At 40.6% G+C, this 15367-nt stretch overlaps 1 protein-coding gene across 9 annotated transcripts; it reads left to right on the plus strand.

Annotated features, from left to right (window-relative positions):
• The first annotated feature begins 441 nt into the window (after positions 1 to 441).
• On the plus strand, positions 442 to 14429 carry ddx3xa (DEAD-box helicase 3 X-linked a). 9 transcript variants are annotated; one of them, XM_026143819.2, is made up of 20 exons: positions 465 to 809; positions 1567 to 1618; positions 1909 to 1956; positions 2814 to 2873; positions 7334 to 7507; positions 7830 to 7965; positions 8367 to 8471; positions 8552 to 8651; positions 8740 to 8875; positions 9047 to 9144; positions 9225 to 9323; positions 9404 to 9564; positions 9672 to 9816; positions 9910 to 10054; positions 10341 to 10391; positions 11493 to 11674; positions 11843 to 11960; positions 12041 to 12194; positions 12419 to 12537; positions 13474 to 14429. In XM_026143819.2, exons 1-20 carry the CDS (start codon positions 765 to 767, stop codon positions 13557 to 13559), a joined length of 2214 nt encoding a protein of 737 aa, XP_025999604.2. In that variant the 5' UTR covers positions 465 to 764; the 3' UTR covers positions 13560 to 14429. The 9 variants fall into 9 exon arrangements, with proteins under 9 accessions (XP_025999606.2, XP_080147100.1, XP_025999608.2 ...); XM_080290972.1 differs by having other exon boundaries at positions 7334 to 7477; XM_080290973.1 differs by having other exon boundaries at positions 7334 to 7441.
• Positions 14430 to 15367: the final 938 nt, after the last annotated feature.

A 15367-nucleotide genomic window follows, 5' to 3' on the forward strand; every position in this document is an offset into this window, starting at 1 on the left:
AAACAGTCTGATGGCGTGTGGGACAAAGGAGTTTTTAAGTCTGTTAGTTCTTGTCTTCAACTCTGTTGAACACTGTAAAATAACCCACTGTTGTATCATTTAAGTCATATGCACATTGCACTACCCAGATTTACACTTTTTCCTTAACAATTATTTTTTGCATGAAGAGAACAATGTGAAGTGGAGTGACATTCCTTGTTTGTGTGCACAAACTTGGCTAAATACAGATGATTCTGATAGCGGGATATAACATCTGTCTTACAGTTGTTTAGGTTTCAGTCATATTTTTCTTTCTTTCTTAATTTTTTTCAAGGCAAAATGCAGTCGATTTGCTCGGTGGCAGTACACACACTAGGGATTGAGTTTCATGTTTCCCTGGCTAAACCAATCAGAGATTAAAGGAAACATCGCGATATTTGCTTTGTAGCCCGCCGACCTGAGGTGCCAAAAGCGATATCTCGCGCTACCTCAACCTTCGGTGTCTCATTCCACCACGGTCAAGCCTACCGGGAGGGGTTTTTTGCTGAACAGCTCCGCAACGATCATTTCAATCGGAAACTTGATCAGCATTTATATTTATAATAAATAACGTCTTTTTATTTATTTAAAGTAAATATAATCTTCAAGGGAACTTTATAGATAACTGTCGATTCAAGTTCGTAATTTGTACAGAAAAAAAGCTTTAACGTTACGGGAATAGCCGGCTGTGCTAACAAAGAAAATCCTTTCTCTTCAGAAATAATCCCCCACTACTCTCTTTAGTTATGAGTCATGTGGTCGTTGATAATCCACACGGTCTAGATCAGCAGGTAAGAAACTATTTTGTTCTTCTGTTGTTCTCCTAGAAATTTTGGAATTTTCCATTACGCACTTGTAGTTTCGAGGAGAAATTGAGCGCTTCGTTAGCCCACTTCCTAGCCTGATGCTAGGCTAACGCTGCGGCTGCTAAAATGGAGGTGACGACGTTTGTGATGGCGACGCTTGCCGATGCGTTGTGATGGCTAATTGGCACTAACAAGCTCGGACACTTCCAAGTTTTTACCTTAAAATACGACAAGTTGTCGCCCCAAGCCATGTTAAGTACAGCAAGTGAACAGACTCTGGTGAAAACGTACTGTAACCAATGGAAATATACAGGGTTGGCTAACATTTACCACCCGGCCGGTATCCAACCGCGTTAGCCCGGCTAGAGTGAGGCCTTCTGAACCTGAAACGTGGCGCAGGAAAAAATGTTGGCACCGTTTTTCAGCGACAGTTATTTCTGAAATGTAATCCTCTAAATTTTTTAAGTCGCTTGGAATATATATTTAGGAGTCGAAATTGAGCGAAATTAAGAGGGCATATTTTTATTTCCGGTATATATAGTTTTATATTTACTGTTAGGCCTAACTTCAATGATCGTAAATTCTAACCTCGGTTATTTAGAAATCCACTTGAAGCTGTCCCGCTTCAAAAAAGCGGCTAACCAGTGTTTCCGGTCAAGTAATGGTTTTCAAATATAGCAGTTGTGTGTTCTAGTTCGTTTTTTACCTTTCTTTATGTTTATTTTTTCTTTGTAATTTATAGCTTGCTGCCCTAGACTTGAACTCGGCTGACGGACAAGGTGGAGGAACTGGCAGTAAGTAATAAAGCAGATTTTACTTGTCAGTGGTAAATGTAAATCGATAACGCTGCTTTATCAGCGTAAACCTTGTGTAACGTTGTTTACAGTGTGGTACAACTTTCATGGAGTTCTTTGGCACTCGAGACAAAGGGGGGGAAAAAAAACCTTGTTCATAATAAAACTTTTTAAAACCTGCTTGGTGGGTTAAGCCCTAAGCATTATTTAAATCTACAGTTGTACCCATAATCACTAATATTGCCAGATTTCATACATTTTGGTAAACTTTTTTTTTCTCCTCTATCCAGGACGTTACATTCCACCTCACTTGAGGAACAAAGATGCTCCCAAAAATGGTAAGTTTAACACTTACCTGCCGATCTGCTGTTAGCCCATCAACACCAGTTTGTCTTTTTTGTTGATGATAAATGCCCATCAGAGCATGGTAAAAGCAAGCACAATTGAGGGGGGGAAATGAGGCTCTAAGAAGATGCATCTTATAATCTCGACTAAAACATTCGTACCAAAAAATTGGTAGTTGTGCAGTGTTTGCAGCATTTTAGAGCATACAAAATGAGGGAACATTTGTCCTAGGCAGAGATTGAGGACAACGTAATGTCAATTGGGCTTTCTGCATCTTTGCATGAGAACTTATTTTGGCACTGCAAAAGTAGGGCAAGTGGTATTGTATTACAGCTCTGGCTTTGTATTTTCACCCTAGACTGCTCATAAGTAGGAGAATATGGCAATTTTCAAAAGTTTTGATTTGGTTCGAGTAATTTCATGCGCAATTTTTCTGACTTGTATTCTTTGGTTGGTACAGTGTATCGCATGTGAACAAAGAGGAGTGCTAGCTATTGGCTGCTCTGATAAAGGGGAATGTGGAGGGAGGGTGGGTTTGTGTGTGTGTGGGGGGGGGGTGTTTTATTGATTTATTTTTTTTTTTAAACTGAGGTAATATTTTGGTTTTGTAGCCAGAGTGAGGTGGCTGAGGAGTTTTTTTTATTTATTTTATTTTTTTATATATATTATTATAATTTCCTTCTGTACATATTTGCTCTGCTAAAGGCCTTAAATCCACATACGTCATGCCTGGCATAGTAAGTCAAAAACTGACATTAAAACTTAAAAAAAGGGCAACATTTGGAATCATACTCCTGTGTCATTGCACACTTGACGTTTTTTCTCGTTGTACTGTTTTCTTATTCCACAGCAGGAAATGGTTATTCCGCTGGTAGACAGTGCGGTTATTCAGTGGCACCAGTAAATTTCTGTAAGTCCCTTCTGTCTGCTTTTGCTGAGGGCAACTTGCATTTTTTTTAAAGATGCATGAAATAGCCATTTTTTGTACACACCAGCAAAGCCAGTGTGAAGGGAGGGTCAGGTTAGATCCATACACTATACTTAGGGCTGTTCGATATAACGATATATATATATATATCGGATGACGATATAAAAACGTCTGTCGTTTCATTTTACGCTATCGTTTGTTTCGTGGTGTCGCAAAATAAACTGTTTACGGCAATATTTTTTCATCGTTTTGATGGTCACTGTAGTGACTGTATTAATTTCTTAAAGTTCTCTCTTTCTCTTATGTTTAATATAACCACACTACGGACTGACAAGCACCTGTTTTTATGCGTTGTGGTTAGCAACAACGACGGTAAAACCATCGCGTGTCGCTTGTTTATGTTCCACATAAACCTTTCACAATAAAGCTCAAGATCCTGTTGAGAATTTTCAAAAATAAACTGAATCACGTGAAAGAGCAGATTATTTACGGATGAGAAGTAAAAAAGAGCCGCCAGGTGCTAATAGACAAACCTTAGCCTCAAACGTTAGAACACTCTTTTCTCCGCAGCACGCCGTGTAATAAATACTCACAAAGAAAACGGCGGCCGTTACAACTTATGTCTAAAAATGTATAGCTTCATACATCGGTTAAAACACTCGACTCCAGCTACATGATGCGCAGCTGGAAACGCTTCCCGCAAGTCGAGATTCACAGAATTTACAGAAAATGTTAAATTTTTGTGATTTATATCGTTATCGGGACGATGGAATTTTTATATCGGGATATGAGATTTTGGTCATATTGCACAGCCCTAACTCCACTGTAAAAGTATAATGAGTTCATGTTTAATTGATGTGCTTCTCTATGCTGGAATGCTTGCAGTTGAAATTGGTTGGAGTTTTGAGGGGGGGGGAGAGGAATCTAAGCATCACCCTGTTGGTTCGTTGCTTTTCTTCACTGTAGTTAGTTAAAATATATTCGATTTATTAGAACTATATTCCCACTGTATAATAAAGCCAATATTTTACCTGCTGTGTGCCCCAAGTTTCTTCTAAGCCGTGCCCCCAACCATGGCAGGCAGTGTGTCAGCAAAGACACAGAAATAACTATACTTCAGGATGGGATGACTGTCAGACTGGTAACTATAAGCGTGAAGTCAAGCCCAACACTCATACTGCATGAGCCAGTACTCATGAGTCTTTTTATAGCCTGCTTCCCCTACCTTTGCTCAGGTTACCCAAGACTGGCCTCTCAAGAGCTTGCCTTTTACCATGCCTACAGTGGGGATTGGCGAAACCAATGTGGTATACTTTGACCTCTACCTGCATGCCATGCAGAGTTTCTTAGTGTATGTAGCTTAGTCAGTGTGCCCTTGCTTTGTTGTGGTCACTTGGAGGAAAAAAGCAGCACAAATCTGGGCCTAACACTGCATTTTTCAAAGCTTGCAAACAGAGTTGCTAATGATGCATTTTTATTTTATTTTTTTAAGTGCATTGCATCACTAGTGTGGCTGTTTTACTAATAACAAGACGATATCAACTTTTGTGTTGTCCAGTCATGCATACGTTACACCATGTTAGCCTCAGTCATTAAGTCAAAGTAGGACTTTTGTGGTCAAGTTATTTGAACACTGAATTATTATTGGGATTCACAATATTTATTAGCTGGAGCCTCTCAGTTGCAGTTCTGGGTTCTTTTTTGACTTCACAGCTTTTTATCTGCTTACATTTTATGTTTTTAAAAGGATTGGCCATTGAATACAGCACTGATAACCTGGTTGCACGCACACTTGTGTTCCAGCTGATAACCTCAGGTGATTTCCTTGGTTATTTTACGTGGTGTAAAGTCAGTGTCCAGTGCAATCTGCAGTTGACCGTTAGAACAGAAATCTGCATACAAACACCTCCTTGACACATGATTGAATCATGATCTGTGTGTGTGTTTGTCTTAAACTCATGTTTTGTAAGTAGACTGATTAACAGTTGTCCTTCATGGCCTTTTTTTGTTTTGCATTTAAATGAAAATAGTTGACTGAGGGCATCATTGTTTGGCTTTTTAGAGTCTGTTTAATCTCTCCAGTTGGTAATAGAGCAGAATTAATTCTTCATAGCCTGGACAGCATGGCAGCCAAACTTCCATTCAGTGTAAATCTGTGTTCTATAAACAAAAAGAAATCTGTGAGCATGTGGTCTACAAGCATCTCCAGAACATGCCATACATTTGCTGTTGAATGTTTTTTTTGTTGTTGTTTGGTTTTTGTTTTTTTTTGTGGCATGATCAAAATGGGGCAGAAGGACACAGTGCTGTTTTCTGTAAGTTGTCCAGAATCACCAGATGAATTATAACTCGAACTTGTATGGTAAAACCTTATACCTTTGTGTGTATTGTATGATTTAATGACTGCCAAGTATTCAGTCATGGATGTTTAACTTTTTGTAATCCTTAGTTATGTTTTGTGGATTCCCTTTTTCTTAAAGTGCTGTGTTCAGTTTTATGGGAAACATTGGCTGGGGATTTTGACTTGTTATTCAAACTATTTAAAATTCAACTCTAGTTGTAGCTTGCATTGTTTGCGTAAGTATTTATGGATGAATTTGTGAATTTTCTCTTTGGTTTATGTAGGTTATTGGTTTGAAGTCCACTGGACTCTGTCTCGGAACATCAGGTTCTAACATTGCTGCACTCTGTGCTTTACCACATGTATTTTTGGTTCTGATGCCACTCTGAGTCACTAAAATCTCTCAAATCCTGGACCCTGCAATACAAAGCTACAACATACCTGGAATATCTGTTATTTGGCTTCAATATCTCTAACATCAGCAAACGGGCTAAGTAGTGGTTAGATGGTTAACAATTCAGTAAATCAACTCCGTGCTCATTATTTTAGCTATGCACAAGTTTACACATGACAAGTTGAACTTGTGGCAATGGAAGCATCTGGTCAACATTTGCAGGTCTGTATGCAGCAGAAGATCAGATGTGAAAGGAAATTACAAGGGTAATATTTGATATGTTTTTGTTCTTTCAGCTGCAGCCTAGAGGTGCCTTTTGGTACAGAATTCAAACGTAGGCTGAGTCTGCTTGCAAAGTTGATATGTCAGCAAATACAAAGATCATATATTAATGTTTGAAATAATTTTGTGTGTGTTTGTGGTGGGGTTGGGGGGTCTTGGGTCAAAAAATTGAGTAATCTATTTATCAGTACAAAGATTTTCGGTGCTTTAAATGGACAAAAGGATTGTTTAGTTCAGAACAGGCGGGGTTACCATGGTGATGTACCCTTGTAAGAAGTGAAGCGCCAAAGTACTACTCAAAACCCAGATAAAATCAAGATAAGTCTTGCTTCATAGTACAAGTATTACGTGCAATGTGTCATACTCAATTTAAAATTGGCTTATGTATGTTTGTTAAAGTCAAGTCGGAACATGTTTTTCTAAATATGCAAGATTAAAGTTTGCAGAGTTGGTTGTCTGTCTGAAATGTACCTTAAAATGGCAAATATTCAGCTTGTAAAAAAAAAATTATATTTTTTGTTCTGTTGACAAAATATTTTTTTCTCTTTAGTGACTCAGATCTGTATCAAGACAGAATTTACTGGTTCACTACCCACAGACAGATTGGCCAGTGCTTGTGAATCTTTGGGGTTGTTTGTACGTGTTTAAATCTGCTGCAGTGGTGGAAATGAAAAGCCCCAGGGCAGGTTTAATTAGACCTTTAGGCTGAACGTTTTTGTTTGTTTGTTTTGTTTGTTTTCCCTCCCCTAAAGCCAAACTACTTGAAGAATAGGTCTGTGTGGTTGGTCTGCCCCTTGATACTGCTGTGGCATAGATTGAGCTTTTCAGTATGGCAGCACTAACTACCATTGTCCCCCTCCACCAGCCTCATCCTCAGCCCGCACTGGTAACAGTGTGGCCACCGATGGGAATGATGACACAGCCAGTGTCCAAAGCTGGGCAGATCGTTGTGGTAAATGTCCCATATAGGAAGAAACGAGGTTCAGCTGGTCTTTGTAGAACAACTTGTGTGTAACCAAATAAAATAAGGCAACACCTCAGTAGTCACTACTTCTTTTAAACTTTTTTTTTATTTAATGTAAACACCATTGACTTGTCCACAGCTATTCCTTTGTACAGATCAAGTACATGGTTATGCAACTTAGATAATATGAATATGTGACACTAATGGTGGTGATGCTTTACTTGAGACTTGAGTCCCAGGTTTTAGTGTAATTGAGTTGCTTATATCCACTGCCAGTAATTCAGATTAAAAATAGGTCAACTAGTAATGAGAGGCTCATGGATAGACAGCACTGAGCGCAGACGTGTGTACTGGCTTACTGACACAAATAAGTAACATGCCGCTTTCTGCTTTTCCTAACAACTCTTATTTAATATATTTTTATTTATTTTTTTCAATTTTTCTTTTTCCGCCCAATAAAGATTCACCTGGATGGGATTCCGGACGCACCAATGGCTTTGTGAATGGTTACCACGACAACCGCACAAACGGGGGCTTTGGAGGGCGTGGACCCCCTCGCAATGATAGAGGTGGGCGTGGTGCCTACCGTGGTAACAGGGGTGGAGGTTCGTTTAATCAGCCATTGCAAAATGCAGGTGGGAAAAACCTGTTGTCCTTAAAAATGTCCAGCTGTAGCCCTAGTCGTAGTGTAGTTTTTCCATTGTAAAGTCTACCCTCCCCCACCCCTTATTTTTAATACAGTATATTTACTCTGTATAAACTGGAAGTTGTTATTTGCAATATTAACTTTGCACTTTGTTAGAGTAACTAGATTTTTAACATTTAATGGTATTTTTGCTTTAGGGGAAACACAAGTGTGTTTTGCTGTTGGTAAGAAGGGTGTCGGTTGTAACCGCTCTTTTGGCCGCTCCAAAAAAGGTACAAATATTGCCACTGACCAATATATTTTTATTACAGCGTTTGGCAATTACGAAAACAAAGAAGCTGGCTGGGGAGGACCTCCCAGGGATGCGGCCTACAACAGCTTTGGGGGACGTTCTGATAGGTCCAAGTCTGCCTTCTTCAACGACCGCGGGGCAGGCTCAAGAGGAAGGTGGGTGTCATTGCGTTCAGTAATGTACTGTTTATAATTTTGGTATTTTAACATGTCCCGAGAGCAAAGTCTTGTATTGCCTGATAGTATTTGCATTTGTTCATTTTTATGTGAAATTGTTTCTCCATCTGGTAATTAACCCAACCAGTCTGGCTTCACTGATTGTTTAAACCAATTAGTGAAGCGTTGACCTCACTAATTGGTTTACTGTTAGAACAGCAGAGAGATTAGCAGAGATGTTTTTGATTGTACCATACAATCCCAGCATGGCTATTATTGCAGAGAGTATGGAAAAATAGTGCTGAGAGTTTGGAAAAAGAACTGTCGGTTATAGCTTGTTTTTATCTAATTTCAAAGTCTCATGACAATTTAGTTCATTTAAATAACCTTTGTGTGCACAGATACGAGCGTGGAGGTTTTGCTGGTGGAGGAAATAGCCGCTGGGCAGAAGAGTCCAGAGATGATGACTGGTCCAAGCCCACTGCTCCCAATGAGCGTCTGGAACAGTAAGACAGATTCCGTTCACCTATAGCAAACTAACAGCCGTGGTTATCCAAAACCTAAACTTTTCTGTATTGTCTTCTAGCGAGCTTTTCTCTGCAAGCAACACCGGCATAAACTTTGAGAAATATGATGATATTCCAGTGGAAGCTACTGGAAGCAGTTGCCCACCCCACATTGAAAGCGTAAGTGATTTAGTTTCATGGTTTTGTTTTAAAAAATAAAAATGGCTTGTTTATATGTTTATATATGGCATACTTTATTCTTTTGTAGTTCCATGATGTGGAAATGGGCGAGATTATCATGGGGAACATTAACCTTAGTCGCTACACTCGCCCCACCCCTGTCCAGAAGTATGCTATCCCAATCATCAAGTCCAAGAGAGACCTGATGGCCTGTGCCCAGACTGGTTAGTATCTCTACATATTCTGCGTTCACTTGACTACCAGCGAAAACTGGTAACCATGAACTTTGTTTCTGTTGTAATATTTAAATAACCCTAGAGAGGGCTTGTTTTTTGGGTCCGTAGTTTGATGTTAGTACGCCAAAATAACACTGTATGACCCTTGCTGTGTTTCAGGCTCTGGTAAGACTGCTGCTTTCTTACTGCCAGTGTTGAGTCAGATCTACACGGAAGGGCCAGGAGACGCTCTGCAGGCTGCCAAGAACAGTGGACAGGTGCTGTGGACAGAAACGGCACAATAACTGAACGAAACAAACATCTGGCTTTTTCTCATAAACATGTTTTGTCTTCTCAGGAGAATGGAAGGTATGGACGCCGTAAGCAGTACCCAATCTCCCTTGTCCTGGCTCCCACCAGAGAACTCGCATTGCAGATCTATGATGAGGCGAGGAAGGTGAGCTAGAAACGTCTGGCATAATCTTGGTCTGCCAAAATATTGACTCGCCAAGCTGAATTGTTTCCTTCCTCCTTTAGTTTGCCTACCGCTCAAGGGTGCGTCCCTGCGTTGTGTACGGTGGTGCTGATATTGGCCAGCAGATCAGGGACTTGGAGAGAGGCTGTCACCTGCTGGTGGCCACACCTGGACGTCTGGTCGACATGATGGAGCGGGGCAAGATCGGGCTGGATTACTGCCAGTGAGTATTACACAGAACAATTTTGGGTTTCATGGGAAGAAATGTTGCTTTAATGGAAATGTCTGACTCCCTTATTTATAATTGCTAATTATTAAATGTACTCGCAGCTACCTGGTTGTGGATGAGGCTGATCGCATGTTGGACATGGGTTTTGAGCCACAGATCAGACGTATTGTGGAACAAGACACAATGCCACCAAAAGGCATCCGCCGGACTATGATGTTCAGTGCTACCTTTCCCAAAGAGATCCAGGTACGTCGGCCTGCTGGCAGGTATACAAAACCATATTTCATATGTGTGCAATATAAATATTTGCATACTCATATTTGAACTTGCTTATTGTAGATCCTGGCTCGTGACTTCCTGGAGGACTACATTTTCCTTGCCGTGGGGCGTGTTGGTTCCACTTCAGAAAACATCACCCAAAAGGTGGTCTGGGTAGAGGAGACAGACAAGAGGTCCTTCCTCCTTGATTTGCTCAATGCCACTGGTGAGATTGCACATGCACTTTTATTTTTATTTTTTCCCCCTCCCATAAAGGGCTTTGGGCTCTAACCCTTCATCCTGTTTGTCTGCCCCATACCGAGCTAATATTGACTTTGCTACATTTCTAACAATCTGTCATTATATCAAAAAGTGAAATGTAAAAATGATCTGATGCAATTTGGTGAGCAGGCACTAAAACCACTTGAATGTGTTTTTAAGGGGTTAGCTTCTCACAATGATCTAAAGCTGTTGTAGCCTTGCGTTTACTGGCCGGTTTGGTTTTATCTTAGTTATTCCCAGTGAGGTTCAGGAAAATGTGACAGAAGCCCCAGAGAAAACGGGTAAGTGTTAACATACCATAACTTTACTTTGACACGCAAGAAACATCACATCCCACAGTTCATCCCGTTCCCTCTGCTCTGCTGCAGCTGACATGCCTCAGTTTAGTTTTGTTTTTGTCTTTCAAATTTCATTTCCAATAAGTGGTAACACTTGCCAAGCAGTGCATAGACTGATTTAAAACTCCCCTGTGAAATGTTAGACAGTGTAGTGTTTTAGTGTGTGTTTAGTTTTGGAACTAGGATCAGCTGGCTCTTTCTGAAAGTCGGAAGGCTGTGACAAATTTAATGGCGCTGATCTGTGAAGTCAGTGAACAGTGTGTCTGTTAATCTTGGTTAGAGCTCCTAAATGGCTATAATAGATGACAGTGAATAGGACCAGGTTAGGGTTTAATGGTGAATGAGCCATCACTCGATTATATGTCTAGGCACCAAAGCAACATGCCACCTCCATGGTGACTTAATGCTACCACCAAAAATGTGGTTTAGTTGTTTTAAAAAATGGTGAACATGGTACCACGTTAACCATTCAGTTGGATTTGGCTGATCTGTTTTATTTGAAGGTACTTGCAAGTTTTGAGGAATGTTGTTTGTTGTTGGCGAAACTATTGCAGGGTTAGCTGTGAATAATGCAAAACGTGGAATGGCCTGTCTTACCCCAATACCTCTGTCATGTTGATTATCTTGAGCTTTTATTCTGATGGCAATTAATGCCCAATATATAAACAAATTACTCCAGATGTAGTAATTTTTTTTTAAAGTCATTGAAATAATTATTCAGAGAAACCAAAGCCATTGTTATCAATTAATGGTTGTCAGTAAATTTAAAGCTTTTTTTTTTTTAATGCACCACTTGTCTCCATTTCTAAGTTGTCATTTTGGTATTTGATTGTTTTCTTTTTTTGTGAGTCATGGTCTTGCAACTGCCAGCTGTTTCTGATAGTGTTTTGAAGTTTTGCTTTTTTTTTTTCTTTTTTTCTTTCTTTTTTTTTAAAAATTTTTTCAAATTCACGTGTAGCTTTGCATAAAGTAATAATTATTTTTCTCTTATGCTTTTTGTCCTGCTCCTCTTTTTTTTTGTCTTCTTAATTTCTTGCTGCTCAGGTAAAGACTCCCTGACTCTGGTGTTTGTGGAAACAAAGAAAGGAGCCGATGCACTGGAGGACTTCCTTTACCGCGAGGGTTATGCATGCACCAGCATCCACGGAGATCGATCCCAGAGAGACAGAGAGGAGGCTCTGCATCAGTTCCGGTCTGGACGCTGCCCCATCCTGGTGGCTACAGCTGTAAGTATTCTGACAAGTTCTTAATCTTCAAGGTTGGGGAGGGAACTGTGGCACACACTGAACCAACAAACTTTGCTACTAATGGCCAATAAGAATGTGAAATATAACATGTGGCATTTTTACAGATGCTTAATGTTAAACTTTTTTTTTTTCCATTGTCCTTTGCAGGTGGCTGCTAGAGGTCTGGACATCAGCAATGTGAAGCACGTTATCAACTTTGATTTGCCCAGTGACATTGAAGAATACGTTCACCGTATCGGCCGTACGGGACGTGTGGGCAACCTCGGTATGAACTGATTTTTAAAGAATATTTGCTCCTTGTTGGTGTACAGTCTTTTGACTGTGTACTCTGACCTTTGTGTGCAGGTCTGGCCACGTCGTTCTTTAACGACAAAAACAGCAACATAACCAAAGATTTGCTGGACATTCTGGTTGAGGCCAAGCAGGAGGTTCCCTCCTGGCTTGAGAGCCTGGCCTATGAGCACCAGCACAAGAGCAACAATCGTGGGCGCTCTAAGAGGTACATGGAAACAACAAATGCTGTCTTATTCAGCTTAGTTCTGTGCTGCAAAATGTAACGTGTTTCCTGACTTGTACTGTAAATTAATTGAGCTATCTGAGCACTATACTTGTTAAGGTGTTGGGGTTTTTTGGGGGGTGGGAGGTTTTTGTTTGTTTTGGTTTTTTTTTTTTTATGTAATGCCTAACCTGTAACACTTAACCAATTGTTTTGGTTTTGTTCAGGTTCTCTGGTGGTTTCGGAGCTCGAGATTACCGTCAGACGCCTGGCTCTGGAAGTTTCAGTAACAACCGCTCAGGGCGCAGCGCTGGAGGCCATGGAGGAAACCGTGGCTTCGGTGGAGGTAAGCAAACTATTCGCACAGGGGTTTTTTGCAGCTTTTTTTTTTTTTAACTGTTATGAAAACTATGGGAGAATGTGATTTGAGAATGAGGTGATGTCTGATGTGAAATTCATAATATAGGTTAATTTACTAACAAGTTTGAATTTGAACTCAAGGTCAGATGTCAGCTCTGAAAATCGCCTAGGATTTTTAGATTTTGGAGCCTGAGGGGTTAACACTGGATACATCCAGTGTTTTTGAAACCAGACATGAGTGTGGAGCAGATGGCCTGTGTCTGGCATGTTTATCCTCCCTCTTGACTGTAACTGTGCTCATCATTTTCAAAGTAGCTTAGTCTTATTTATGAAAAAAAGTGTTTTGAGGTCAAATGTTTTCTAGAGAAGAGAATTACTTACACATGCAAACCTTGTTATTTGGAACTGTTTAATGTGGGCACCTGGTGGGGATTTGGTTATTGAGCATGCATCAAGGAATTGCAGCATCCACGTGCAGATGTCTAAAAAGTTGGACATCTGGGCGTAGCGTTTTCAGGTAAGTAAATCACCAAAAGTTGATTCTGTTCATCTGGATGTAGTGTTTTGTGGGAGAAATGTTTTGTCACTCGTCCAAGTGACTGTCTTCAGTCTCTAGCTCCGAAACCACCAGAGAAGTCTTCAGTCTGGAAACTGAAGAAGTCACTTGGACGAGTGACAAAACGTTTCTCCCACAAAACGCTACATCCAGATGAACAGAATCAGCTTTTGGAGATCAAAGTGACTTCTTCAGTCGATAAAGAAGGATCAGCGATGAAACCTTTCTCCCACTGAAAACGCTCCATCCAGAATTTTGGGGGAAGTTAGTTAATAATAACTTGATGTTTGATCAATTTCTTCTAAATGCGTGTAAACAAAAACCTCACTCTGCCGTCAATTAATGTTTAGTTGGTGTCCTTCACAGGTGGATTTGGTGGGAACTTCTACGGCAGCGACAGCTACGGAGGAAATTACAGCCACTCGGGTAGCGTGGATTGGTGGGGAAACTAGTCACCATAGGAATAGGTTGCCATGCCAACCCAATGGAAACCACATGTTGACTTAAGCCAGACCATTAAAAAAAAAGAAAAAAACCTTCCCTGTGTAGCTTCACTGACACACAGTACATTACCAACCCTGGTTCTCTGCCATTCGCTTCTCGAAAAGGAAGTGCAGCACGAAGCAACGGAGCGTCACCAGCACGTGCAGCACGCCGGAGACCGCAGAGATTTCGCACACCTCAGAGTGAGCATGGATGCTGACATGCATTGTCCGACAGCAACCTCGGACTTTCGTCTTTAAAACTATTTTTGTTTTGTTTTTGGTTTTTTTTTTGTGGGGGGGAAACGCAACCGAGTAGCCTGAGGATCATTTGTATGTTAATGTACTGTGCCTTTTGAATTTAAACAGGAAATCTATGTTTTCATTTCACCAGATGAACCTGGCCAAGAGCTGAAATTTGTTTTACTATGACTTTGTTTGGTGAAAAATATTAAAGGGTAAAATAAGCTTGGATTTGATCAAACCTTGGCAAACACTGGGGTGTTGTGGCTCTCAGGAGTCATGACTCCATTTGAACTTCAAATTTATTACAGGAACATCATGTAGCCTTTTCTATACTCAAACAGCTAATGGAGCCATTACTATATCTAATACAAACTGGGCCACTCTGTGAGGTGACCGTATTTTAATCGTAAGAGACAAAGTTACATTTGTGTTCTTTTTTTGCTCACTCTATCCTGGACAGGCTCCTTTTTTACGGAAATGGTAGTCTTTGAAATAGCCATTCCTATCGTAATCTTAAGAAACACAGAAGTCATTAAGCTCAGTGCCAACAATTGCTGAGGTTGATGCAAGAATAATAAATGCTGGAACTTGTTACTCCATGCTTTTCAATTGACTTGACAGTGTTACGGCAGCTAGTATGTTACCAAGTGCTAGCTACATTAAGTGGGCGGTGTTTCGGTGTTTTGTTCCTTTTTTGCGTGAGACCTTTTTGATGCAGGTGCGTGAAAAGTTTAAAAAACTGAGTCAGGTTTTGCTTTGTTTTCTTGTTTGTTTTTTTGTTTTCGAATAGTTTCTCTACAAATGTGTAACAAGACAAAAATGCCTGCCATCCTGAAAGTGAAGTTCAAAATGGCTGCATAAAGGACCACAGCATCGGGGGGGCATAGCGCAGTGTTAGTGTTTACCTGAATCGACCTGCAATCACGAGGCCCACACGGTATTCTACGCTTGCAAGTGTTTTGTTTTTTGGTCAAGGAGAAAGGACACGTGAACTGAGTCGCAGGCTTAACTTAATTACAAACGTTTTCTCTTTTCAAGCTGCGTTGGAGGCATGGTTCATCTTAAGGAGACAGGCATTTGAATAATCACTGAGGTTTTTCAATTAAACAGCAAGGAACAGATGCAGGTTAGAGGAACACTCCGACCACTGGGGTTAGGGCTTTAGGGTGGGGGGGTTGTAGGCGATGGGCGCAGCTTTCAGTGCACCGCCATTGTCAGTGGCTTTGGTTTCCATCGCTGCGTTTTGTAACTGTGGATGTGGCCAAAGACTGGGGGGGTTGGGAGGGGTGGTGTCTACTTCCTTTAAGAAATATTTAAGTACTGTCAGGTCTTCTGGGAGTTCATCTGCTCAGAACTGTATAAAAATGATAAAGACAAAAAAAAAATCTGTGGCTTCGTGAAGCCAGAGGTGCTTCTCCTCTTAAAGAGGAGCAGCCGTGGAGAGGAGGGGAAGACACGCATGGGGCGTTTCACCTCAAAATGCTCCCAGTTTTCTCATCGGGTTTGTTGTGCCTTGAACTTTTTTTTTTATT

This window comes from Astatotilapia calliptera, chromosome 16 (assembly GCF_964374335.1).
Source record: "Astatotilapia calliptera chromosome 16, fAstCal68.1, whole genome shotgun sequence".
In the NCBI taxonomy this organism is placed as follows: Eukaryota; Metazoa; Chordata; class Actinopteri; order Cichliformes; family Cichlidae; genus Astatotilapia; species Astatotilapia calliptera.

What these genes read in the sequence shown, in the direction of transcription:
- ddx3xa (XM_026143819.2), top strand. Translation starts at nt 765, where the DNA reads ATGAGTCATGTGGTCGTTGATAATCCACACGGTCTAGATCAGCAG. An exon ending in AGTGGCACCAGTAAATTTCT is followed by an intron (nt 2,874 to 7,333) that starts GTAAGTCCCTTC and finishes CGCCCAATAAAG; the next exon opens with ATTCACCTGGATGGGATTCC. An exon ending in AAACCGTGGCTTCGGTGGAG is followed by an intron (nt 12,538 to 13,473) that starts GTAAGCAAACTA and finishes TGTCCTTCACAG; the next exon opens with GTGGATTTGGTGGGAACTTC.